General features: G+C 47.3%; 1 protein-coding gene and 1 long non-coding RNA gene across 2 annotated transcripts in view; one reads left to right on the top strand and one right to left on the bottom strand.

The window, feature by feature from the left end:
- The window catches only part of LOC105419477 (CUB and sushi domain-containing protein 1), a 284,673-nt gene that overhangs the window by 182,998 nt on the left and 74,175 nt on the right, over window positions 1-27,500 (top strand). The window contains 14 exon segments of the mRNA XM_074084929.1: window positions 1,212-1,394; window positions 1,489-1,674; window positions 4,639-4,779; window positions 8,232-8,353; window positions 8,496-8,568; window positions 9,351-9,489; window positions 10,182-10,369; window positions 10,522-10,710; window positions 13,154-13,270; window positions 13,357-13,572; window positions 13,691-13,879; window positions 15,880-16,049; window positions 24,870-25,026; window positions 25,836-26,027. Of these exon segments, the coding sequence (XP_073941030.1) occupies window positions 1,212-1,394; window positions 1,489-1,674; window positions 4,639-4,779; window positions 8,232-8,353; window positions 8,496-8,568; window positions 9,351-9,489; window positions 10,182-10,369; window positions 10,522-10,710; window positions 13,154-13,270; window positions 13,357-13,572; window positions 13,691-13,879; window positions 15,880-16,049; window positions 24,870-25,026; window positions 25,836-26,027 (2,262 nt within the window).
- LOC115251918 (uncharacterized) lies at window positions 18,632-19,343 on the bottom strand. Its single transcript, XR_003890405.1, has 3 exons — window positions 19,142-19,343; window positions 18,992-19,042; window positions 18,632-18,836 (listed from the first exon to the last, which is right to left on the bottom strand). It is a non-coding gene; the product is annotated as an uncharacterized lncRNA (long non-coding RNA).

The following is a 27,500-nucleotide window of genomic DNA, read 5'->3' as shown; positions in this document are numbered from 1 at the left end:
ATGGTTATGGTTATGGTTAGGTTAGGTTATGTTTGGGTTAGGGTTAGGTTAGGTTAGGTTTAGGTTATGGTTAGGGTTAGGTTATGGTTAGGGTTAGGTTATGGTCAGGGTTAGGTTATGGGTTAGGGTTAGGTTATGGTTAGGGTTAGGTTAGGGTTAGGGTTAGGGTTTGGTGATGGTTAGGGTTAGGTTATGGTTAGGGTTAGGGTTAGGTTATGGTCAGGGTTAGGTTATGGGTTAGGGTTAGGTTATGGTTAGGGTTAGGGTTGGGTTAGGGTTATGGTCAGGGTTAAGTTAGGGTTAGGTTATGGTTAGGGTTAGGTTAGGGTTAGGTTATGGTCAGGGTTAAGTTATGGTTAGGGTTAGGTTAGGGTTAGGGTTAGGTTATGGGCACGTTTGGAAATTAGGAACCAGAGAAAACATGGAGAATCATGGTGAAAGGAGAAAAGACTCGAATCTTTCCTCATCATTTTATATTCCAGCCTTTTAGTATCGATTCCACACACAGACACACACACACTCACACACACACGCACAGACACACACACACTCACACACACACGCACAGACACACACACGCACACACCCACATACACTCACGCACAGACACACACCCACATACACTCACGCACAGACACACACACGCACACACCCACATACACTCACGCACAGACACACACACTGCTCCTATTTAGCTCTTCTCTAGAGGAGACCTCCGTCCCAGCGGTGGAAGGGTTAAACACACCCACACACGGGCCCACACAGACACACACACACACACACACACACACACACTGTTCACCCTGATCTGTATCTGAGCTCCACCAGGACCTGGTGGAGGATGTGTGACGTCTGATCGAATGTCAAACTTTAACGAGGCGAGAGGCAGACGAGCATTTTGAGAGAGGAAACGTCTGCCAGAACAACTGGACCGACCGGTGGCCGGTCCCAGACCGGTGGCCGGTCCCAGATCGGTGGCCGGTCCCAGATTGGTGGCCGGTCCCAGACCGGCCCTCACACCAGTAACAGAGGAGCAGGAACGTGTGCTACACCTGTATCTGGTGTCAGCAGTTGTGAGTGAGAGGACAGGAGTTCCACAGGTGGCTGGACCAGTCGCTGTCAGGGTCCGACACCGGAGGTTCAGGCTCCAGCGCCAGGACGTTTATGCTAGCTACACGTCCACACGGAGCTCTGTGTCTTTTGCCTTGCAGAAATTGAGCGAGGAGGATGTGGCGACCCTGGCGTGCCGGCGTTTGGCCACCGGAGCGGCGATGGCTTCCAGCACGGCGACGCTTTGACCTTCTCCTGTCAGTCGGCCTTTGAACTGGTGGGGGAGAGAACCATCACGTGTCAGCACAATAACCAGTGGTCCGGCAATAAACCAAGCTGCGTGTGTACGTGCACGTTACCGCGAAGCTCCTTCTTTCGTTCCTTTGTTGTTGGTTATTGATTGTTTCTTGTGTCTATTTCCTCCCTTGATGCTCCCAGTCTCCTGTTTCTTCAACTTCACGGCTCCGTCCGGGACGATTCTCTCTCCAAACTACCCGGAGGAGTACGGCAACAACCTGAACTGTGTGTGGCTGATCATCTCTGAGGCAGGCAGCCGCATCCATCTGCTCTTCTCCGACTTCGACCTGGAGCCACAGTTTGATTGGCTGGTGGTGAAAGATGAAGGTGTGTGGATCCTTCCTTTCTTCTGCTGATATGTTTGTGCTGATTCCTCTCCCCCTGTATGGAAATGCACGTGTAAATTAGCAAAGTGAACCACGTGCACCCTTAATTGGTTTGAGCGTCACGTCTCGTTGGTGTATGCAGCAGTTGAAAGGTCTCCACCACCCAGAAACATCTCTTTGTTCCTTATAAGTTATCAAAAATGAAAGTGTCCGACGCCAATGGAGGGGATGAGCGCAGCGTTTGTGGCAGCTGGGATCCTCATCCATCAGGGAATGACTTCTGTCCATCGTGAACAGCTGCTCGTTAGGAAACGTGATCAATGTGGGCTCCATGTTAACGAAGGGTCGGTCTTCAGGAGTGCGAGAGCTTTATAGCAGCACAAAGATCAGGAATCAGTTTAAAGGCTCCAAAATTCACCCCAATGAGATGACAGATCAAAGGAAATATTCAGCATCAAATATACGATGATTTAAAGACGTTTTTTAAAGAAGAAGCACTCCAATAATCCGATAACTGTTGTTACTTCTGTGCTAAAGCCTTTTCCGTCCTCCACTTCTCCCTTTTAATGACACAACAGGATTTGTCATCTTTCAGCCGGTGATGCTCCAGTTGTTTCCAGTCCTGTTTTCATGCACATCAAAGCACTAATGAATGAGCCACAAAGCTTTTGAACTGCTAGCGAACAAAGAGCCGCACACTTCCCAACTCAATCACCCTATAGCACAATTAAGACTGCGTGGATCATAAATCCCCCTATAGAAAATTCACTCCATAAAAGATCCACAAATGAGTTGTATTCTCAAAGCGTTCTCTCATAGGAAGATCGTTAACCTTAAATTAGCAGGTTACATTAGCTCCAACTGATTACAGATCAGAAAATCAATAATTAAAAAGATTTGGCGTTTCAACACACCGACGTGTCCAGATGAGTGTTGGCCAGATGCACATTTGATGTTCCTGCGAGTTACTAAATGTTGGAGAGCCCAGACGCTCACACGGGGACCAGGGATCACTTTGTTCCTTCTCTCCTTCTACGGGTCAAAAACAGAGAGAACAATTTAAAGTGGACAAGTTCAGGCTGGCAGGTCGTCTCAAGTGGGATCGTGTCAGATTGGAAAGCGTTTGATCTGTTTCCTGACATGAGCTATAAATCTGATCCTCCTTCTGTTGGTGGGACGATGGTGAAGCTCCTGCTCCTCCTGCTGCTGCACACCTGCGGACCCACCACACCTGCTCTGCCCTGCTCCCGGTCGGCCTTTCACCCCTTCAAACGTTACGTGAGCCGGAGCTGCTCGTGCCAAAAGCTTCACGGCATCAGTTGACAGTTCAAATCGGTCACATGCAAAACAAAGTCTGTGTCCGCCTCCATCAGACAGAACCGGTCGGTCTGCTGCATCGGGCCGGTCGACCTCACGTGGTTCATCCTAACTGGGATGAGCTACTCGCTGGTGCCGTTGATTTCTTCCTCAAACACCTCAGCCTCCCTCCGTTACCATACGTGCATGTGAAGTTATGTGTCCGCCACAGCGCTCAGATACGGGCCCTCTGGGTTCTATTCTCCGTGGCCCTTTTGGGTTTTATTATGCTCCCCACCGGAGCTGTCACTGCCGATTGGATCATCGGGGAGCGCCGTCGACACCACAGCGCATTCTTCTAAACAAAAAGCGCTCCGCCATTTGTCGCGGTAAATGGTCCTATAAAGCGGCACAGACGTCGAGCACAGAAATGAGGTGATGCATGGTTACAGCTCTGTGGGCTACGGGGGAGCCGTAATGGTTTTTGGGCCGTTCAATTGGTACACAGTGGGTCCTTCGATAGCGACAAAAAGATGTCTTTAAGGAGAGCACACCTTTACAGTGCTGCCCAAATCAGCCATTCATTAAAATCCTGTGGCCCCCCGAGGAGGTTACGGGTGTTGGGAACATGCCAGTTTTCACTCAAGTCAATAAAATCGTCCTGCAATACAGATGTGAAACACATTCAGGTTGAACTAACTTGTACAGGACAACCATAGTCCTCCCCTACCAGCAACCATAGTCCTCCCCTACCAGCAACCATAGTCCTCCCCTACCAGCAACCATAGTCCTCACCTACCACCAACCATATTCCCCCCACCACCAACCATAGTCCTCCCCTACCAGCAAACATAGTCCTCCCCTACCACCAACCATATTCCCCCCACCATCAACCATAGTCCTCCCCTACCAGCAACCATAGTCCCCCCCTACCAGCAACCATAGTCCTCACCTACCACCAACCATATTCCCCCCACCATCAACCATAGTCCTCCCCTACCAGCAACCATAGTCCCCCCCTACCAGCAACCATAGTCCTCCCCTACCACCAACCATATTCCCCCCACCATCAACCATAGTCCTCCCCTACCAGCAACCATAGTCCCCCCCTACCAGCAACCATAGTCCTCCCCTACCAGCAACCATATTCCCCCCACCACCAACCATAGTCCTCCCCTACCAGCAACCATAGTCCCCCCCTACCAGCAACCATAGTCCTCCCCTACCACCAACCATATTCCCCCCACCATCAACCATAGTCCTCCCCTACCAGCAACCATAGTCCCCCCCCACCCATCAACCATAGGCCTCCCCTACCAGCAACCATAGTCCCCATAGTTATTGGTCTTGTTATTATCAGTGTTATTGTGTTATTATTATCATGTTATTGGTCTTGTTATTATTGTGTTTTTACTCTTGTTATTATCATATTATTGGTCTTGTTATTATCATGTTTTTACTCTTGTTATTATCATGTTATTGGTCTTGTTATTATCATGTTTTTACTCTTGTTATTATCATATTATTGGTCTTGTTATTATCATGTTTTTACTCTTGTTATTATCATGTTATTGGTCTTGTTATTATCGTGTTAATAATATTATTTCACAGGGACTGTCGTCGGTTTGATGCTACACACACAGAATTAATTGTCTGACTTTTCTTAAAGGCCTGTCGGAGATGACCACATTTGGAACATTCTCGGGAAAAGACGTTCCGTCTCAAATGGCCTCCAACGGTCACATCATGAGGCTGGAATTCCAATCGGATCATTCGAACACTGGAAAAGGCTTCAATATCAGCTACACCAGTACGTACAGAGTTCTGACTGTTGTCTGTGTGTCCGTCTGTCCAAACGTGCTCGTTTCTAACTCACATGGGAGTTTTTAACCCTACAAACGCATGAGCACATGAGGCGGCACATTTCTGGAAGCTCTCCACTGCCCTACATTTTAGTCCTTAAAAAAAAAAATATTTACTTGATCAGTTCTAACCTGACCAATATAATAAACTGCAAACATAAATCGGTAGCCGGAATAATGGATCCAGTTATTCCTTGTGTATATTTTTCAGTCAGTAGAAGATAATTCTGGTTTTAGATTGAGAGAAAAGGCAGATTTATCAGTTAAACCAGAAGTGAAGGGCTGCTGGCTGACAGCTCCCAACATGAGAAAAACACGGAGAAGCAAATTGTACAATTTACCAATTTTATCAGGACGAAAAAACAAGACATCCAGCAGGAAAATTCTTTGATTTCAGAATGCAAAGCGTTTTTCATTTCCCTGTATTATCATTTCTGAACTTATAAACTCTTTACATTTTTGCTTGTCAAAGGTTTATGTTCTTCTTATTCCTGCAGGGTTTCATTCAGTCCCCCCCCCCCTTTTATTTTAAAACCAGAGCAGCTACAATAGAAGATGTGCAAGCAGGAACCCCCTCCCGCCAAAAAACAAAAACCCACAATTGTGTGTCGCAAACAGCAACTTTCGGAGGTCGGTCGCTGGACAAGGACGAGAAAATGCTACAGTCACAACGTAGACCAATAAAGAGCCCAGAACGGAAGAGCTGGGCGCTGCTAATCCAGCCAATTTCTGCCTTTAAAAGCAAAGTCCTTTTCTCCAGCACAGACGAAATCCTTCAGCTCGTTTTCCACCTGTTTCTGCAGCTGACGGGTCCACGTGCCAAAACTTGGGATAATTATTCTGTTTAAATGAGACTCACTGTATAGCTGTGAGCTATTTGTAAAACATTAAATTTAAAACATGCATATTCTTTTCGCATTTAAGCTGCTTATGCAACTACATTTGCAAACATTGATTTGGGGGGGGGGGCAGGCTGTCTCTGCAGAATTCAGTAAAGAGCAGCAAGAAAAAAATTACGAACACACAGAGAAATTCAGTAATTGACGGAGACTCGTCGTTAAAGCGCAACGGGACGGTGCCTAGACGAGCACAATGGGCGTGCACCTCGCAGCGTTCTGTCCTGAGGACGAGTGGTTCTGCTCGGCTGAAGCATGTCGTTAACGCTCTCGTGCTGTCAGATTTACACCTGAATGCTGCAGTGTTTATCTGCTCTGGGGTGAACCGGCGCCGCATGACTGATTCTGATTAATTCCCTCTGATTTCCATGTGGATTTGCACCATTTCACTTTCACACTGCCTCCCCGATGACCTTGGCTGCAGCTTGAAAGAGACAGCTTGAGAGGCCACCTTTGACAAATGTACATGATATTGTGCTTCTCCAGCAGTAAAGTGCCTTGAAAATCAGCAAAAGGTGTTTAGCAAGCATGCATTTGTCATTTTCTTATAGACATTCATGTAAACTTTTCAGAAATAAAAGTTTGCTGAGAAATTGCAATTCTATACATTCACACCAACGTTTGACCAGAAAACAAACCGCTTTAACCCTGAAATAGCACCAAATAGATCCAAAAATCAAGTTACAATAGATCAGCACAATGATATGACACTCAAACCAAGAAAGACATTTTTTAAGTGATGATTAGGGAAAAAAAGAGATGCTTTGATTAAATTTCAGGACAGGCAAAATTATCATTTTCCAATACAAACAACACAGACTACTCTTGAGGATTCCTTTGGGCTAAAATCATATTTTAAACGTCACACTTTGTGCTACACTGTAGTGGATGTCCACCAGCAGTACTCCGTATAGTAGTAACAAGCTAACCCTAAAGCTAACCCTAGCCCTACCCTAACCCTACCCTGCCCTACTCTAACCCTAACCCTAACCCTACCCTCACCCTAACCCTGTCCTACTCTAACCCTACCCTACCCTGCCCTACGCTAACCCTAACCCTACCCTGCCCTACTCTAACCCTAACCCTAACCCCACCCTGTCCTACTCTAACCCTAACCTTACCCTGCCCTACCCTAACCCTAACCCTACCCTGCCCTACTCTAACCCTAACCCTACCCTAACCCTAACCCTGTCCTACTCTAACCCTACCCTACCCTGCCCTACGCTAACCCTAACCCTACCCTGCCCTACTCTAACCCTAACCCTAACCCCACCCTGTCCTACTCTAACCCTAACCCTACCCTGCCCTACTCTAACCCTAACCCTAACCCTACCCTAACCCTAACCCTGTCCTACTCTAACCCTAACCCTAACCCTAACCCTAACCCTACCCTAACCCTACCCTAACCTACTCTAACCCTACCCTAACCCTACCCTGTCCTACCCTAACCCTACCCTAACCTAACCTAACTCTAACCCTAACCCTAACCCTAAACTAACCTAACCTAACTCTAACCCTAACCCTAACCCTAACCCTAACCCTAACCTAACCTGACTCTAACCCTAACCCTAACCCTACCCCTACCCTAACCTAACTCTAACCCTAACCCTAACCTAACCTAACCTAACTCTAACCCTAACCCTAACCTAACCTAACTCTAACCCTAACCCTACCCTAACCTAACTCTAACCCTAACCCTACCCTAACTCTAACCCTAACCCTAACCCTACCCTACCCTAACCCTAACCCTAACCCTACCCCTACCCTAACCTAACTCTAACCCTAACCCTAACCTAACCTAACCTAACTCTAACCCTAACCCTAACCTAACCTAACTCTAACCCTAACCCTACCCTAACCTAACTCTAACCCTAACCCTACCCTAACCCTAACCCTACCCTAACCCTAACCCTAACCTCTCAGACCGGTTCTATACGATTGAATGTTTTTTTCATATTTCTATGCAAGCTTGTGTCAACTTTGCTTTATCCACAGAACTCTCTCTTCTGCCTCCCTGGAGTTCTAACATACTCTGTGTGCTGAACTTTTGGGTCTCATATGCTCACGTCCCTCTTCCTCCTCTCAATACATCCACCATGTGACTGCATCCTATAGCTCCTCTGTAGGCTCTGTATGAATGCTTTACTGTACATTTAAATGGATAAGCAGATGGGTTTCCAATTCGATTTAGTGTTGATTTTCATCATTCTGCTTATGTCAATTCATGGTTTGCTGAACACCAGGTTGCTTCACATTTTTCTGCTCTTCTTTTCCCCTCACACAATGTTCATTGTTCTTGTCATCTCCATCGGTGTCTAAGCAACCATGCACGTGTCTGCAGAATCAGGTTAATCTCTGGGATACAGACGATCTAATACAGACCACCGGGTTCAACACGTGTCTTGAATGTGGACATGAATGAGTCCAGTTTTAAGATTCTATTTCTATATATCTCACTGCTTATTTCGCAGCATTTTTACCTTTCTCGCACCCTTTTTCGTTAGCCTTCGGACAGAACGAATGTCACGATCCGGGAGTTCCCGTCAACGGTCAGAGGTACGGTGACCAGTTTCAGCTCGGCAGCTCAGTTGCTTTTCGCTGCGATCACGGCTTTATTAGGACTCAGGTAAATGGTGGGAGAGGAAGCTGTTCATTCCATATAAAACTATGCTAAAGTAGCTAATATAGGTTCAGTATGGTAAAGTTCTCACACTGTGTTATTCTAATTAAAATGGAAATATTTTAATGCATTCCTGTCAATTTTCCAGGGGTCAGATCAGGTCACCTGCATTATCCAGGATGGAAATGTTGTCTGGTCTGCTGCTGTACCTCGCTGTGAAGGTAAACACGCCTTTAGATCCATTCACCGGAACAAGTTTCCCTTTCCCAAGAATCAGCTCACAGATGAGGCAGCGTTCTGTGTCTGTGTTTATGATAGTGCATCTTAGAAAGACTTTGGTCTCCAGTCTCTCATTTAAAGGGATGCTAATTATATTTTATTATTTAATGACTTGCTACTTGGCACCCTGCAGTAATTATTACTGTGGAATCTGAGCTTATACCATCCATCAAAGAGGGGTGCCGACGGACGAAGTCAGGAAGAGAAATCCGTTGTGCCTTTTCCAGTCTTATAGATCCAGCTGACATGTTGTAGCTTCAGGCTGATCCAGAAAGCAGCAATTTTTTCCTTTACCGAGGAGGAAACTACAGTAAAATCAGCCGATGTGATTGCCGGCATTTTAGCCAGAAAGTCTGAAAATAAGCGAGAGGGCAAAAAGGAGAGAGCTATAAATTAGCGTCACAATATGGCAGCCTTGCTGTGTGTAGCCTGCTGAGTTGCAGCCTAATGAAAATCATTTGTCTCATAAATGTACATTATTTTTCCTCTAAATGATTGCGCAATAATGATTACATTTTCGGCAGCTTTTTCAATCAGCACCCGCTCGTTATTGATTGCTGTGCCAGATGTAAGACTTTTTATATGAAGTATGCCAACCTGCTTTGCAGAGCTGGAATATTGTGGAAATGAAGTGATTTATTTTAACACCATGTAATGTGCTCGTGCCACGCGACCGCTATTAACGAGCCTGTTCCTGCTGATGAGTGCCTTTGTTTCCCTGCAGCTCCGTGTGGAGGCCACCTCACAGCTAACAGCGGCGTTCTGCACTCTCCTGGCTGGCCTTCTTTCTACAAAGACTCCCTCAACTGTCAGTGGGTAATTGAAGCCCAGCCAGGCCACGCTGTGAAGATACACTTTGACAGGTCGGTGATTTGCTCAAGCTCAAAATATGTCTTCATTAATTCAGCTCATGTGAGATAATGGAACATGTTTTTGCTGCCGTGGGCCACCGGCGATATCATGTTTGTCAGTCGCTTCAATTTTCAGACTGAATCGTAATAATCCGGCAGATTGAGCGTTGTATTGGGTCGCTCTGCTCGCTCTGTGAACAACCCCAGTGAAGGCAGCTTAAAACGCAACTTTTGTCTGTCAGGAAGTGATTTCAAGGCCTGGCTGTTGCCATGGTGCTGGATTCAGCAAATGAGAGTCATTTTCAATCCCTTTTCAGATGCAGCAGACACACACTCACCACGTCTTCTGTGCCATTGGACAGTTAATAACAATAATTGCTCGTTATGTCTTTTGTCTATTGTCAGCAATAATAACTGTATTTATTGGCCTAAATCCACCCAGCAGCAGAGTCGTGCTCCCTGCAGCACCAGCCGGTCCATAGGTCAGGCTGGGAGGCCAGGTCCGGGATTTGTTCTGCGAGTGAGAGTCAGAGGGCAGGAAAAGCAGTCCAACTTTGCTACGGAGCAATGATTCCCTTCTGGCTGAAACAAGGAAAGATGGCAGCCAGCAAAAGCCCTCTGATTACCCTGAATGAGCTGGGATCAGGAAAAAGAAAGGCTGGTTTTTACACATATGTCTTTTAAAAATGATTCTGTCATTCCAGGTTCCAGACTGAGGTCAACTATGACACCTTGGAAATAAGAGATGGCCCCTCTGCCTCCTCGCCGCTGATTGGGGAATACCACGGCACCCAAGCGCCTCATTTCCTTATTTCCACATCCAATGTCCTCTTCCTGTTGTTCACCACCGACAACAGTCGCTCTGCGGCAGGCTTCAACATCAGATATGAGAGTAAGATTGAGTGGCAGAGAGGAGCGTAGTGATGGCGTCAGGCGGGAGTGCTGACAGGAAACAAAGTTCTGCTCTTGGAATTGCCTCGTGCACTGCCGTGCGCTCGCCCTCGTGGCCTGTGGCTAGATTCAGACCAGCCATTTTGTTCGCAGGTGTAAAAATGGAGTCGGACTCATGCCTTGATCCTGGTATTCCAGTCAATGGGCGTCGCCATGGCAGCAGCTTCTCCACTGGCTCCAGCGTGTCCTTCACATGTGACCCGGGCTACACACCGAGTGATCAGGAACCGATTGTTTGCGAACAGAATCATCAGTGGAGTCACGCTCTCCCGAGCTGTGATGGTGAGGAACCCTTTTGAATTCTCTGAGTTTCCTTTGTTAACGTGAGCACCGTTCCCAACGTGTCCAGAAATATTTGGGGTTATGGAGGCACAGCTGAGGTCTTAGAAATGGAGCTCACTAAGGACCACAGCTCAGATGTTTGAAGTTCTCTCAACACAAGAAAATATAAGATTGTGCAGTAATCTGGTACTCACTGGCCAGAGAGCAGTACTCTAGACCAGCTGCAGATTCCCTAAACTCCTCCCAGAGCTCCACTGGGCTTCTCCTCCGCTTGTAAAACGGTTTTAAAATGCACCGAATTGATTCCTCAGCTCAACACAATAACAAAGGGCGATGCTCAGCAAAGGTGAGCACACATTAGTCAGTCATCACGCACAGGTGGACAGTGAGCCGATGGCGTTCCGGCTGCTTCAGTACATCACAGGTAACTGGGAGGGGCTTCACCCCAGACACACTTTCTACTGGCCGCCATCTGAGCTGGTGCCGTTAGAGACGCACCAGCTGGATGCTGCTTGTGTTTCAGATGTTCAGCCACTGTGAAAGGTCAAAGGTGCTCAGGCAGCTTCGCATTTCAGACTGAAAACAGTTGCTGCAGGCTTTTATTGTTTAGTGTGCATAAATGTTGGCTGTCAACAGCCAAGAACCATCCCGCATGTGTGCCGTGGCGTGACGTGCAGAGGCAGTAGCGTCACTAACACACCGGCCTGAGCGCATCCAGGCCACCGGGCCCAACAGGCGCCGCCCAAACCTGCGCTCGGCCGCTCCACTGGGCTCCGTTCAGCGTTCCTCCGCAGGCTGCAGGGCCGCCGGCCAGTAAGGAACGTTGGAAAACTAATGGAAGACTATGTTCTTTTCCATTGTCTTCCATCTATCTCTGAGGGCCTTTGATGAACCAACAGTGTAGTTGTGAGAGTTTCCATTGGAAAATGTCACAGAAAGCCGTCTGTGTAGTAGGAAAATGTGTTGTTCACCAGTAATCAATATTAGAGAACATCAAGAAAAGGTGTCTGCTGCTGGTTCGGTGTCAGCTGACCCCACTCGACACTAAAGTCCACTCCACTCCCTTTGCGTGGAGCTATGGATGCTCTCCCTGTCCATCACGCTCTTCTCTATCCAGCTGTCACGTGCAGCCGCCGCTCTTATCGCCCCCCCAGATCGTTCCTGGTCGCTCACAGACACCCGGCTGCTTTTTTACTGGGTTTTTTTTGTTTCAGTGACTCTGAACATTTAGTGGGATGCTGATATGATGCTGGTGTGACTCAAAGCTTCCCAGAATGCTGCGTGAGAAACGATCGCTATAGCGGCACTGTAACGCAAATAATGGAGATGATGGGAATGATGAAGGACATCAGCCACAAATGTAAGGGTTCGATACCTTATGGCAGCAGCACAGGTTGCTGATGTTCACTGCACAGTCCTAATTCAAATATAGGGGCCAGCAGATTCCTCAATTAATCTGAGGAATTAATTTGTCTCCGCCTCGAGTAAGCGTTCATTTAAATGTAAAGCTGAAAGGAGGGTGTTTTGCTTTTAATGTGACATTGTGCTTCGATCACCCACAAAGGAAGAAGGAGGAGGAGGAAGCAGAAATGTTGAAGAGTTGAGGGAAAGTAGCAATAACATCGACATTTTCTGGTTTTGGAATTGCTCTTGAACCAAGCAAAAATCCGTTTTATTCAATTACTGGAATAATAAAAGGAATTTTCAGTAGAATAATTACTGAAACAGTCAATAGCTGCAGCCCTCGTGGGAACCATGACATTGTGTAGGATTATCGTCCTGGACCGTCTCATCACCATAAGATCAGTTACATGAGTACAATTATTGTTGTTCTGTAATTATTATTACAATTATTATTCACACTGTAAAGGAGATTATTAACCGTCAGGCTCGTATGATCGGAGGCGTTGCAGGTTCAATCGGACTTCAAACATCATTGGATGTAAACATGAATACGTCAAAAAATCTGCGATTTATCGCTAAATTCAGGCCATAATTTATGATCATTGGTGCGTCCAACTGCATCAAGCCAGCCTGTTAAAGTTCAGGTGATCACGTCCTTAACCCTGATGTATAGGTTTATACATGCAATAGTATGTAAAGGACACGGGTGGGTAGAGTTTCTCCTTTCGATGTCAGAAACCTTCGAGGTCCGTCTTTATTGTTGATCGTGTTTCTAGTGGGTCAGAGCCGTCCGTTTGAGGTTATGACCTCATCCTCTACCTGACAACTGTGATGCACACAGGTAAAAGTGTGTAAAAGTCCAATCACCTCACGGCAGACACACGTCACGGTGGAGCATTCAGGAGATAAAGAAGCAGATGCTTCGCTCAAGAGACGGTCGAGATGGAAACCCGCTAGAAGTGCTGCATGAAATGCTTCCCGTTCCAGTTCAGAAGAGTCCGAATCTCCGTTCTCCATCTCTCTCTCTTGGTCTCTGCAGCCCTTTGTGGAGGCTATGTCTATGGAAAGACAGGGACCATTCTCTCTCCGGGCTTTCCAGACTTTTACCCTAATTCTCTCAACTGCACCTGGACGGTAGAGGTGTCTCACGGGAAAGGTATGAAGACGACCTTGCACATATTCCTGCAGTGTAAACCTCACATACCGTCACTAAATGGTCTGCTTGTGGTTTCTGCACGCCAGGAGTCCACCTGGCCTTCCACACTTTCCACCTCGAGGAGAATCACGATTACCTCTCCATCACCGAGGACGGCAATTTCCAGGTGCCGGTAGCGCGACTCACTGGCTCAGTGCTGCCCCCTAGTGTAAAAGCTGGCCTCTATGGGAATTTTACCACTCAGCTGCGATTCATATCGGATTTTTCCATGAGTTATGAGGGCTTTAACATCACCTTCTCAGGTAAAAACACAGAGCGAGTTAAAATGAATCAAAGGATGTGTTGGTGGGGGAAGGAAGTGCCCAACTTTATCCTTTGTTGCTCCTTCAAACCTCTCCAAACTTCTCTGTGTCTGTGCAGAATACGACTTAGAGCTGTGCGAGGATCCTGGTGTACCGGCATTCAGCAGGAGGACAGGATTCAGATTCCGGGTTGGTGACTCACTGGCCTTCTCTTGTTTCCATGGCTACCGACTTGAGGGAGACAGTAAGATCACATGTCTGGGAGGAGGCCGACGAGTTTGGAGCAACATGCTGCCCAGATGTATAGGTGAGATGCACCAGCTCCTCATGGAAATGTAGCGAGCCCTGAGCCCAGAATCCAGACTGTTGTTGTAACTTCAAACACATTCTTAGTTCATTTCGAGCATTTCCTTCCAGTCTGTGTGGAATAGAGGAGTTTACCCCAGGGGCAGGAACTGGCTGCCCCCAACACACAACAGATCGTTTGTCCCAAGTTTGGGAGAAAATGCAACTATTTTTCATTCATCCCAACTTGATTCTGATTTTTTTCTAATCCCAGTCTAAATGTTTTTCTCTGATTGTGTCGACATAAGAACGTACGAGTGTCCAGACTTTCATTCTGCAGCACAAACAGCAGCCGCTCATCTTTGCTTAAAGATTGGAACATGATCCCTGAAATCATTTCAGAAAACGAGAAGAATCAAGTGTTTGTTGTCACCCTGGTGGACTCGCTGTGGCTTTAGCTGCCAGAGGAACCCCAGCAGAACTCTTCCCCATCAGAAGTCCACAGGGAACCTCACTGTGGTGCTGGTAGCACACCGGTGGGTTGGGATGAATAGACTCAAGTGTCTGGTCTCCTCCGGTCCCACTGGTTATTTATGAGACTTTGACTGGTGGCTGCTGGAGTTCTTCAAGACTGAAAAGCAGAGTGAAAATGCCGTAACAGCATTATCTGTCAGGAGATCAGGAGATCAGGAGGTCAGGAGATCAGGAGATCAGGAGGTCAGGAGATCAGGAGATCAGGAGGTCAGGAGATCAGGAGGTCAGGAGATCAGGAGATCAGGAGATCAGGAGGTCAGGAGATCAGGAGGTCAGGAGATCAGGAGGTCAGGAGGTCAGGAGATCAGGAGGTCAGGAGGTCAGGAGATCAGGAGATCAGGAGGTCAGGAGATCAGGAGGTCAGGAGGTCAGGAGATCAGGAGGTCAGGAGATCAGGAGGTCAGGAGATCAGGAGATCAGGAGGTCAGGAGATCAGGAGGTCAGGAGATCAGGAGGTCAGGAGGTCAGGAGATCAGGAGGTCAGGAGGTCAGGAGGTCAGGAAATCGGGAGGTCGGGAGGTCGGGAGGTCGGGAGATCGGGAGATCGGGAGATCGGGAGGTCAGGAGGTCAGGAGATCGGGAGATCGGGAGATCGGGAGGTCGGGAGATCGGGAGATCGGGAGATCAGGAGATCAGGAGATCAGGAGATCAGGAGATCAGGAGATTAGGAGATTAGGAGATCAGGAGGTCGGGAGATCAGGAGATCGGGAGATCGGGAGGTCGGGAGATCAGGCGATCAGGCCTGAGAGGAAAGTGGCGCCCCTTCCTGGGAATCATCAGTCTCTCTCTTCAACTCTAACTCTGTTTTCCATCTTCTGTCGCTCCACCTCCTCCGTCCAGAGGAGCCCTCGCCGCTCCGCCACGTGTGCTTTTGTTGCTTCTGGTAACCTCCTTTTCTTCCCTCTCCACCACATCATCTCCTGTTGGTGACGTGTCACCTAAATGTGTCACCTGTGATGACAGACGTTTGCCGAGCGTGAACACAGCAAACACTCGTCCTCCTCGTGAATACAAACAGAATAATATCTTAAGCAATGTTAAGCCTTTCTATTGCAGTTACAATTAAATATATCAGAACCAAATGAATATTGGAGGTTATCGAGCAATATCAGCATCCTCTTCACCTGAATCTTTTCTTTCTTCTCCTTGTTCTCTTTCATTTTTGTTTTGAACAATCAGTTTTTCCTTTTGCTGTTATATGGCTGCTAATCGTACACTTATGCAGAAGGAATATTGTTTCTATGGAAACAACATCTAATAACTTATGTCATGTTCAAGTGGGTCCAGTGGTCAACATCGGAGAGCCTTTTTCCTCTCCGTACTCAGTGCTGTTTGTGCCAGTCATGATGATGTCATCGTCAGAGCCAAACTGATTTCCTGGGATTTCCTTTTTTCGTTATTCCCAAACACGACCCAGATGTGTCAGCAGGCAGAAACGCTGTGATTGTAAAGATCCCTCTTTTGAACCCCTGTGCCCTCTCGCTGCAGCTGAGTGTGGAGCGTCCTCACAAGGCCCAGAAGGAGTTCTGCTCTCTCCTCACTTCCCCTCCAACTACGATAACAACCACGAGTGCATCTACCGCATCACCACGGAAAAGGGCAAAGGAATCAGGCTGAAGGCTGAGAGCTTCTCTCTGCAAGACGGAGACAATCTCAAGGTAGAGCAGGCTCGCACACACATACACACACACATGCACACACACACACACACACACACACGCAAATATGTGGTGCAAAAACCGTAAATGTATAATTTATTTACAGATTGCGAACACACAATGCACCGATGGGATTATAGTCATAAGCAAAAGCTGTCTATATGCAAAGCTGCGCGCTCCTGAACGTGCGCTCTGTGCTTAAACACATTATTGGCTGTTTGTATTAGTTTGAATTAAGCTTTCAAAAAGTGTTGATGCTGAAATAGTCATGAACACAGATAAATTATATGTCAGCAAATAAATAAATAAAGGATGCTGCTTCAGTCAGGGGTGGTTGTTCAGCAGGTGCACATGGCTAACGGAGTGTTAGCCTGCACTGTGGAGGCTAACGGAGTGTTAGCCTGCACTGTGGAGGCTAACGGAGTGTTAGCCTGCACTGTGGAGGCTAACGGAGTGTTAGCCTGCACTGTGCTTTCTTCTCTCTTTCCTACTCTAACAAACTACAGGAATTCCACAGCCATTTGTTAGGATGTTAAGTGAGGATTCACAAGAAAAAAAGGCTATAAAATTAGGATGAAAATGTGTGTTGTACTGCAGTAATTCTGCCTTTGGATGTGTGTGGCTGGATTTAAACAAACCTGTCAATGAAATATACACTCTTACTGACTGTTTATGAATGTTTACGGCCCATGCAGAGATTTTGTTCCATTTGTTCATAACCAATTATACGGCTAGACAGGGAAGGGTTTGTTTGATTTTCCCTGGAAATTTTTGGAATGTATCAGCAATCACTGGTTCTTAACAGACGCTCGGTAAAGGGGTCGTTCTCCTGGATGAAGAGGCGCTGTTTATGGTTCCAAACGTACAACAAATGACACAGATTTGATTACAGCTATACTACAGGCACGACGTTGCTGGAGCAAAACTGTTTAAAGGTCACTGCTTCCCTCAGTTATATTGGATTTGACTTCAGAGATCTTTATCCCCGAAAGCCCAGAAGTGTGCCATGGAGTCAATCTTACCTGTCCAGTGAGGTCAAGGCGTAACAAATGACTGGGAATGTTGAGGAATGCTCAAAAGAACTAGAACACCTGTTTGGAACATTCTATAGGTGAACATTAATTGGAAACAAGTGACTTTCCTGTTTGTGTATAAAAGGACCTGAAAGGTTCAGTGGTGAACTTCGCCTCAAAGTTCACCACTGAACCTTTCAGGTCCCAAAGTGCCCCAAAGTTCACCACTGAGCCTTTCAGGTCCCAAAGTTCCCCAAAGTTCACCACTGAGCCTTTCAGGTCCCAAAGTTCCCCAAAGTTCACCACTGAGCCTTTCAGGTCCCAAAGTTCCCCAAAGTTCTCCACTGAACCTTTCAGGTCCCAAAGTTCCCCAAAGTTCACCACTGAGCCTTTCAGGTCCCAAAGTTCCCCAAAGTTCCCCACTGAACCTTTCAGGTCCCAAAGTGCCCCTAAGTTCCCCACTGAGCCTTTCAGGTCCCAAAGTGCCCCAAAGTTCCCCACTGAGCCTTTCAGGTCCCAAAGTTCCCCAAAGTTCCCCACTGAGCCTTTCAGGTCCCAAAGTGCCCCAAAGTTCCCCACTGAGCCTTTCAGGTCCCAAAGTTCCCCAAAGTTCACCACTTTGTGAACGACTGCGTGAGCAAATAGTCTAGGAACAGCATTTCTCAATTGGAAGGTATTTTGGGATTTCATCACCTACAGCCTATAATATTGTCAAAAGATTCAGAGAATTCTCGCCACGTACGTCCAGAGATTTAAAGCATGAGACCTTCGATCATTGAAACCATGATACCATTAGACCTTCGATTACTGCATTAAAAAATTGAGGCTACAAGATGAAGAGCATGAACAGCCAGAAGGAGCGAATGGCCCCAAGAATAGAGGCGACGGAGAGACGTCAGCCTCCTAACAGAGCTGAGTAGAGGCGTGAATCCAAGGACAGAGCGGCCCAAGAAGTACAACAACCTGTCCACAACTGAGGCCCTGGAGACTGCTGAGCAAAGGCTCACAGCCCTGGCTACCTGACTGGCTACCTGACTGGCTACCTGACTGGCTACCTGACTGGCTACCTGACTGGCTAAGATCCATGCCTACTGGCTCAAGAAGCTGACTGCACTCCATGAACGTCTGGCAGCACAAATGAACCAGCTGCTAACATCAGGGGACCACCCAGAGTGGCTAACCCAGGGCCGGACAGGCCTCATAATGAAGGACCCCCAGAAGGGCACAATACCGTCCAACTACCGGCCCATAAACTGCCTCAGCACCACATGGAGGCTCCTATCAGGCATCATAGCGGCTAAGATCAGCAGGCACATGGATCAATACATGAGCAGAGCACAGAAAGACATAGGGAACAAAGCCCGGTCAGCAGGTCAACAGGGCAGTCGCCCAGGACTGTAGGATTACTTCAGGAAAATCTCCGCTGGTGTAATCCTGGTTCATCAAAATGTTTTACGTTGAATCGTGTGGACACGTTTGGAGATCTTAAACTGCGTGTGGCTGAGCTGCGGATATCCAGCGAGCCTGTAGGTCCTCCTGAATTTTCCCTGGAGTTTATTGTCAGCTGGGTGAGCTGTGTTATGTTCTTCATGATGTCCTACTGACATAATCAAGACTTTGCTGCTCTATCCTGGTTGCTATTAGCCTGAGGGCACGGTTAAGCCAGCCAGAGGCTAGGGTGTATCATCGGTATTAAGCCTCAACACTGGCCCAGCCCGTCTGCCAGGCGACTGCATTAGCAGGGTTCCTCTTGGCCTTCAGGGAGTCCTGACACCTTGGAAATGGAAGAGGTGAGAAAACAAGAATGGTAAACAGTCTGGAAGTTCCACCAATATTGATAAGAAACAGAAAGAGGCAGCGTGTGCCGCTCAGCCAAAGCCCAGCAGTGCTCCGTCTGCCTCAGCTTTAATGTCAGCTTCTCTGACTCACTCTTCCACTTCTCTTCATTGAAATTCACCCAGGATTGTTTTTTATGTGATCCTGCCAACAATCCAAACAAGTGCAGCTCACTTTTCACAGCTTGAATTCTGGAAAAGAAGAAAGCCAAAGAAAGTTCCTGGCTGCTGAAGTTTTCTTTACCTTTGACGGCTTCACGCTGCAGCAGCCCCTTCATAATGCAGCCGTCTCCATAGGTCAGCAAACACACACCACCCCAGTCGCCAGAGACGTGGAGACATTTGCCCTTCTTTCAATCGCTCCACTCGGAGAAATGGTTTCTTTTCACGAGAGCCTGAGAGGAGCGAAGGAACAGGATGGGCTGTGACTGCAGATCCCAGGAATTAATGAGGACACATTGGATGCTAATGTAGCGTTTAGAAAGAAATGAAGAGCCCCGAGACTAATGGGAGGGCTGACAAATCTGTTCTATAAAGGCTTCCCACGTTTCTGATTAGGGTTTGAGTGGGAGCTGACCAAGTGGTGTGTGTATACGTATACCTGTGGTGTGTGTATACGTATACCTGTGGTGTGTGTATACGTATACCTGTGGTGTGTATATACGTATACCTGTGATGTGTGTATATGTATACCTGTGATGTGTGTATATGTATACCTGTGGCGTGTGTATATACGTATACCTGTGGTGTGTATATACGTATACCTGTGGTGTGTATATACGTATACCTGTGATGTGTGTATATGTATACCTGTGATGTGTGTATATGTATACCTGTGGCGTGTGTATATACGTATACCTGTGATGTGTGTATATGTATACCTGTGATGTGTGTATATGTATACCTGTGGTGTGTGTATATACGTATACCTGTGGTGTGTGTATATACATGTACCTGTGGTGTGTATATACGTATACCTGTGGTGTGTGTATATACGTGTACCTGTGGTGTGTATATACGTATACCTGTGGTGTGTGTATACGTATACCTGTGGTGTGTGTATACGTATACCTGTGGTGTGTGTATACGTATACCTGTGGTGTGTGTATACGTATACCTGTGGTGTGTATATACGTATACCTGTGGCGTGTGTATATGTATACCTGTGATGTGTGTATACGTATACCTGTGGTGTGTGTATATACGTATACCTGTGGTGTGTGTATATACATATACCTGTGGTGTGTATATACGTATACCTGTGGTGTGTGTATATACGTGTACCTGTGGTGTGTATATACGTATACCTGTGGTGTGTATATACGTATACCTGTGGTGTGTATATACGTATACCTACGTATACCATATATATATATATATGAGTGAATGCCTCAGGCAACAAAAGCCCACCAAGGAGGAGGAACCTGAGGGGCTATCATGGAAGGATCAGCCCCTGCATGGAATGTACCACCGACAAATTGAGGAAGTGGCTGATATCAAGAAAACCTACCAGTGGCTGACAAAGGCCGGGCTGGAAGAGAGCACAGAGGCACTAATCATGGCTGCACAAGAACTGGCCCTGAGCACCAGAGCAATAGAGGCCAGGGTCCACCAGACCAGACCAGACCAGGGTTCACCAGACCAGACCAGACCAGCCCAGACTAGGCCAGGGTCTACCAGACTAGACCAGACCAGACCAGACCAGGGTTCACCAGACCAGACCAGACCAGACCAGACCAGGGTCTACCAGACTAGACCAGACCAGGCCAGGGTCTACCAGACTAGACCAGACCAGACCAGACCACGGTCCACCAGACCAGACCAGACCAGACCAGACCAGGGTTCACCAGACCAGACCAGGGTTCACCAGACCAGACCAGACCAGACCAGACCAGGGTCTACCAGACTAGACCAGACCAGGCCAGGGTCTACCAGACTAGACCAGACCAGACCAGACCACGGTCCACCAGACCAGACCAGACCAGACCAGACCAGGGTTCACCAGACCAGACCAGACCAGGGTCTACCAGACTAGACCAGACCAGACCAGGCCAGGGTCTACCAGACCAGACCAGGGTCTACCATACCAGACCAGACCCCAGGTGCAGACTGTGTGGAGATGCCCCTGAGACAGTCTAGCACATCACAGCAGGGTGCAAGATGCTGGCAGGCAGGGCACACATGGAACGGCATAACCAGGTGGCTGGCATAGTGGACAGGAACATCTGAGTATGGGCTGGAGGTCCCAGGGACCAGGTGGGAGACACCTCCGAAAGTGGTGGAGAACAAGCAGGCCAAGATCCTGTGGGACTTCCAGATCCAGACTGACAAGATGGTGTTGGCCAACCAGCCTGACATAGTTGTGGTGGATAAACACCAGAAGACAGTGGTGGTGATGGATGTAGCAACATCAGGAAGAAGGAACAGGAGAAGCTGGAGAAGTACCAAGGGCTGAAGGAGGAGATGGAGAGAATGTGGGGCATGAAGGCAACAGTGGTCCCAGTGGTGATTGGGACACTAGGGGCAGTAACACCCAAGCTGAGTAGATGCTCCAACAGATACTAGGAACCACATCAGAGATCTCTGTCCAGAAGAGCACAGTCCTAGGAACAGCAAAGATCCTGCGCAGAACCCTCAGACCCCCAGGCCTCTGGTAGAGGACCCGAGTCTGAAGGAAGAAGGCACCATCCAGGAGGGCGAACCCTAACCCTAACCCTCCCTAACCCTAACCCTCCCTAACCCTACCCTAACCCTAACCCTAACCCTACCCTAACCCTCCCTAACCCTAACCCTAGCCCTACCCTAACCCTCCCTAACCCTAACCCTAACCCTACCCTACCCTACCCTAACCCTAACCCTAACCCTAACCCTCCCTAACCCTAACCCTAACCCTACCCTAACCCTCCCTAACCCTAACCCTAACCCTACCCTACCCTAACCCTAACCCTAACCCTCCCTAACCCTAACCCTAACCCTACCCTAACCCTCCCTAACCCTAACCCTAACCCTACCCTACCCTAACCCTAACCCTACCTTACCCTACCCTAACCCTAACCCTAACCCTAACCCTCCCTAACCCTAACCCTAACCCTACCCTAACCCTCCCTAACCCTAACCCTAACCCTACCCTACCCTAACCCTAACCCTAACCCTCCCTAACCCTAACCCTAACCCTAAAGGCTCACAGCTCCATACGTTATGAAAATGTCAGGAAGGTTATTGTCGAACATGTGCCAGAATCATTTATGGTACAAATAATTACGTAAAAGTTGGCTGTTGTTGACGTAATGAAATGTGTAATATTGTGATCTTGTGTGATGAAATATAACATTTATATGGGTAATGACTAGTGATGTACGACACGTCTGTTAATTATAGCTTTCCCAAAGAATTAGGAGAATATCTGACTACAAAGAACTGGAAAGAAAGCCCCAAAGTGCCACTTAGGCTCGCAATTAGTGCACCAATCCCCAGGCAAGAGGTAATGGAGTTAATGCCTGCAACTGCAGCACAATTCTCTCTGCATAAACCATTTGTTTGACAGTTTCTGCTAGCTCGGGGCTAAACTCTCCTGTAACATATGAACTAGCTCATTACTGTTCCTTTCTCACTGCTGGCTGAAGTTTTATTCTGGCAGCTTTAAAGACAGAACTAACCAAGCTCCGAACCGCCCAAAAGTGCCCTCAAATATGAGGCTTGACCAGGTTTGCAGCCCGAATAGCTGTGATAAAGAAACAGATGGGTTGTGCAGGATGAAGAAAAACAAAAGAAGGTTAGGGTGATAGTGGGGGGATAAAGCCAGAGACAGACTGGCAGAGGGGGGGGGGGCACATGATGACGTGTTGATTTAGGAGCTGCAGGGCTTTTCATTACTCTTACGGAGTTTTACTGAAGCAGAAAGAGGAGTCAGACAGGAAAAAGGGAAAGAGGAGAATGGGGATGGAATGAGAGGGTTCAGGAAGGCATGGCCACTTAGGGAAATGATATGATTTCTTTTTATCTGCTAATTTCAGCAGCATCCTCCAGCACATCTGCCTGACTCCAGAGCCTTAAGCTCCATCACAACAACACACTGTTGTTCTGCTGTCGTCTTCTCCGACTCCTCTGGCAGTCACGGACCAGCCTCTGGCATTTCTGCCACCTGCGGACCTGTCAGCACCAGTCTGTGGAAATGTCCCAGCCAGCCCATGTAAACATTAGCCGTTCACTTTTACATCTCAGCCGTGAGCAAACCAGGGCCCCCTCGGCTTCCCAGGACTTCACCACTATCCACATTCAGGAATTTTTCACCAGATGCCAGAAGATGCCCAAGTGGCCCTGGATCAGACCACAAAACAGTCCTTTTCTGATATCACAAAACATGGCTAAACATACAATAATACCCAGGGGTTGCCGGATATTTTCTGGCCGATTGCTGTATCTGCAGCGGCTTTGGTCCATCTAGTGGCGCCAGTGTCCACAGACAAAAAGCCCAACAGTTTCTATATTTTAAAAATGTAGCCAGTGTGATATAAATTCTTGTATCAGCAGGAATTAGCACCAGCAACAAATCTGCCTGTACTAGCAACATATCGTGCATTAGCATTGCTGGGAGGCTACATTAAATTGAGCTAATTCTACTGTTTCCTCTGACAGTATTGTTGTAGAAGGTGGGAACGTGACATCTGTAGTTTCAAAGGAAGCCACATCAAATTGAGCAAACATGGAGTAGAATAGCTGCTTTTAAGTTGCCAGCTGACTATAATACATCCCAGTGAACTTCAAGGTAACGTTAGCCTTTTTCAGCTTCAAAGAATCAGAGTGCAATTGTAACATAGCGACTCTTCAGTCTTTCTGAGGCATTTTTAGGATTTTAAAGTCTCACCTTTCTGTTGTCTGAGGCTTTTCTCCCCCTGCTCATTTAAAATGAAAACCTGCAGCCATCTTGTTTCCTCTTGGTTTTACTGCCAGTGTGAGCTCACGTTTATAACGACGGGAAGACACAAAGGAAAAAAGCTCACCAAACTCATGTGCCATCTTTATCAGAGAAATTCTATTTTATTATGTCACGTGCTCAAAAATCACGTAAATCCATTTTTATGTGATTCTAATGTTTTTTTCTAATAATACTTTAAAACAGTCATTTGTGAAAACACAATACTTGGGCATGGAACTGTGAATAAACAGAAATAACTGCATTAGAGTAAAGAAAAAGACTGGCCCATGAAATTTAAAGCACTAATGAACCAAATGAAGAACAATTGGCTCCAAATTGTACCCTAAGTAGTGTACTAAGGGTTTATTTGTTGGTCGTATTTCACCCTGAGTAAATGCTAAAAGCTAAGTCAGACAACTTGTCTGCAAAGGTAAAACAAAGAGGAAACAAAAGGCATTCACTTTGATTTCTGTTGCCTCATTTTTATCTATTTTTTCCATGCAATTTTTTCGGGTGCTCAGGCGTTTAAAGGTGGAAGCGAAGAGTTTATCCTTCAATGTAATTTTGGTGTTAACAGCCTCCCACTCCAGAGCTCCAGGTTCAGCTGAATTACGTTCCTTTGGTTTTATGCTGACGTCTTTGATCTTTCTTGGGCCTGCTAGTTGCTAAACTACCCCTGCATGTTTAGGGTGATTTAGCAGCTTCCATGTTGGTGCCAAGAAGAGTTGACTTAGCTACTTTACATCAAACACAGTTATACGTTTGACAATGTATCTTAAATCTACGTTACCTGTCTCACGTAACCCTCAAGTCATAGAATATTTCTCCTGACTTCACCTACTTTGCCTTAGAAAACCACATATATCTTTAGGTCTTAAAAGAACTCTGTTTTTAGTCTTATTAAGAGCTGAAGAAGAACGAGCTGAGTGCCACCGGCCAACGCGCGTCTGTTCCCTGACGTTCCCATCAGGGTTCTGAGGAGGCCGGACTCCTCCGTATGCTGGGATGGATGGCTGTTATTCATGCTCTGCTCTCCTGCTGTGCTTTTGACTGACAGGTGTACGATGGAGAGAACGCTTCATCCCGTCTTCTTGGCAACTACACACGTGACGACATGCTGGGTCAGGTGATTAACAGCACATCAAATCGCCTGTGGCTGGAGTTCAACAGCAACGCCTCTGGAACCAATCAGGGCTTTCGCCTCACGTACACCAGTGAGTTGTTTGAAAAACGTTAGTGTGTCGTAAAGGAGGCAGCGCCGCTGATTTCTTCTGTATTTACGCCTTTGTTCAAGGCTTTTTTCCCCAACTGTTGCCAGAAAATAAGCTTATTCTCTCTTACCCTCATTTTTTTAAGCTCTAGCTCACAAAACGATAATGTAATTCCTTAAAGCTGAATTCATTTAGCAAGATACCTGAAAGTGTGGCTGCTTCAGGGTTAAATGGCCTTCATGGTTCCTCAAGGTTCTTCAGTCATACAATCCATGAAAGTTCCAGGTCTCACCAAAATTGCCCACCTGTGATGTCAAATACTAAAGAGATCTCACTCCCCCATCATTTCCTGCCACTTTTCCAACTCAACAAAGCTACGATCAATAACTTTATCTTAGACCAGGAGTATCTTAACTCAGGCTTCAGGGCTGCAATCCAGTTGGGAAATTGGGATCCCGCATGAAAGTGTTGTTCACCTGGTAGGTTAGAAAAGTCTGGACACTGGAGTTTGGACACTTCCTGTTTAGATGGTGTCTTGGTTTCCTGCTTTGCTCATCGTGCTCAGTGCTGCATTAATAACAGCACAAGACTTCAAATATGTGTCCAGACAGTGAAGATGAAAGGTTGAGAGGAGTCAGTCGCGCCCATTCTGCTGACGTGGACCCCAGAAACAGTGTTTGAGAGTCGATTAGAAGTGCAAAGCTCCATCAGAGCGAGCGGTCCTCTTCTCCATCGGATGGTTCTGCTCGGACCGATACGCTAAAGATGGATCGATGTTTGCCAGTGTCTCCATCTTTGCTTGACCTTTCCAGGCTTTGACCTTGTCCGCTGTGAGGAACCTGGCATCCCCAGTTACGGCTACAAAGTCCAAGACGACGGCCACTTTGCCAACACCCACGTTTTGTACACGTGCAACCCTGGATACAGCCTCCACGGCAGCAGCACGCTGACCTGTCTGAGCGGGGACCGGCGCGTGTGGAACAAACCCCTCCCTTCCTGTATCGGTGAGTCTACCAGAACCTCCGTGGTCTAATGTGATTGGCAGGTGTCAGTCCCATATTTATGTCTTCTGAAGGAACGTTGGTTCCTGAAGGCTGCTTGGAGCCGTGTCATTATGATGCAATAATACACACCATCTGTGCGGCGCCCCCCCGCACGCCCACGATATTCACTTTTAGTTTCTCAAACAGCAGAATGACGAAAAGCAGGAGTTTGTCGTGCGGCACATCTCGAATACATTTGAATATTTCTTGGGTTTTTGGGAGGTTGATACGTTGCCAGAAGGCAAATGTTGCCTTAGCCGGCCCTTGGTGGCACTAATGGGGGGGGGCGACTGAGGTGACAGCCATTCTTCTTTGGTGCATTATGATGTGTTTTTTCTTGGAGTGTATTCTATTTTATTTTAGAGCTTTAGTGCAGTTATCCAATTAGACATTCTCTCTCCTTATTTACATTTTAGCATCCAGGCGTAGCGCTGTCTTTGAAAGAAGCTCCTCTTCCCGTTCCTGCATTAATATTGTCTGGCTTTGCATGTTTTACATGGCATTCGCTTCATCTGCAACTCCCCGGTGCTACGCCAAAACAGGTCTTTTTGTAACCTGCCAGCACACCTGAGTTCCCCATGGTGGGACGCAACCTGATGTGGTTGCTAATGGCAACTAGGAGGACTTTGTGTTTGCTGGCGTATGTGGTCAGTGTGTTTATTTAGTGGGTGTAAATGCAAATGAGTGTGTTTCTGGCTGGATTCTGGACGTCTCTGTGGATGGTCGTGTCCTTGCGTACCCCTGGCAGCTACTCGTTCATCTGTCACCGTCTCTCAGGAGATGAGCCACCATCCCGGAGCAGGCGTGATGACGGGCCCCCGGATAACTGCCCCTACAGGCAGCTCTCGTCTGCTGGGATGCTCCGACACTGCCCCCTTCCTTTCCCTCTAGTTTAGTCCGGAACCTGCCTGTTGTTCTGCAGGCTGTTGCTATGCTGCTGTTAGCAGGAAGAATGTAGCCGTCAAAACACAGCACTTTACTTTTTGTTCTCCATTTCCACACAAGCATGTGTGTGATTGTGTGTTTGTGCACCAGTTAATCTTCACACAGGTGACTAGGCTGGTTGGCAGTCAAGAGTTTGTCTTGGAGGTTAGATTTGAGTCAAGGTCAAAGGTCAAAGGTTAAAGGTTGGGGTGGTTGACCAAGGAATAAACTGTGTCTCTCAACATTTTATAAACATACAAGCAGCAAGTGTGTAATGTGTGTGTGTGTGTGTGTGTATTTGTGTGTTTTTGAGGTGTGTGGTTGGTTAGGGGGAGGCAGCTCCTTCTCAGTGGCTCAATGCTCTTGTCCAGTAGGCCCACAGAACCCCACAGAACCCCACAGAAGCCCACAGAACCCTAGAGAACCGCACAGAACCCCACAGAACCCCACAGAACCCTAACAGTAGACAGTTGTCATGGCAAATTTATCGCTTTCTGGTCAGAAGAAAAG

Source organism: Takifugu rubripes, chromosome 13, assembly GCF_901000725.2.
Source record: "Takifugu rubripes chromosome 13, fTakRub1.2, whole genome shotgun sequence".
NCBI classification, from domain to species: Eukaryota; Metazoa; Chordata; class Actinopteri; order Tetraodontiformes; family Tetraodontidae; genus Takifugu; species Takifugu rubripes.
This window is presented reverse-complemented; position numbering and strand designations above follow the sequence as displayed.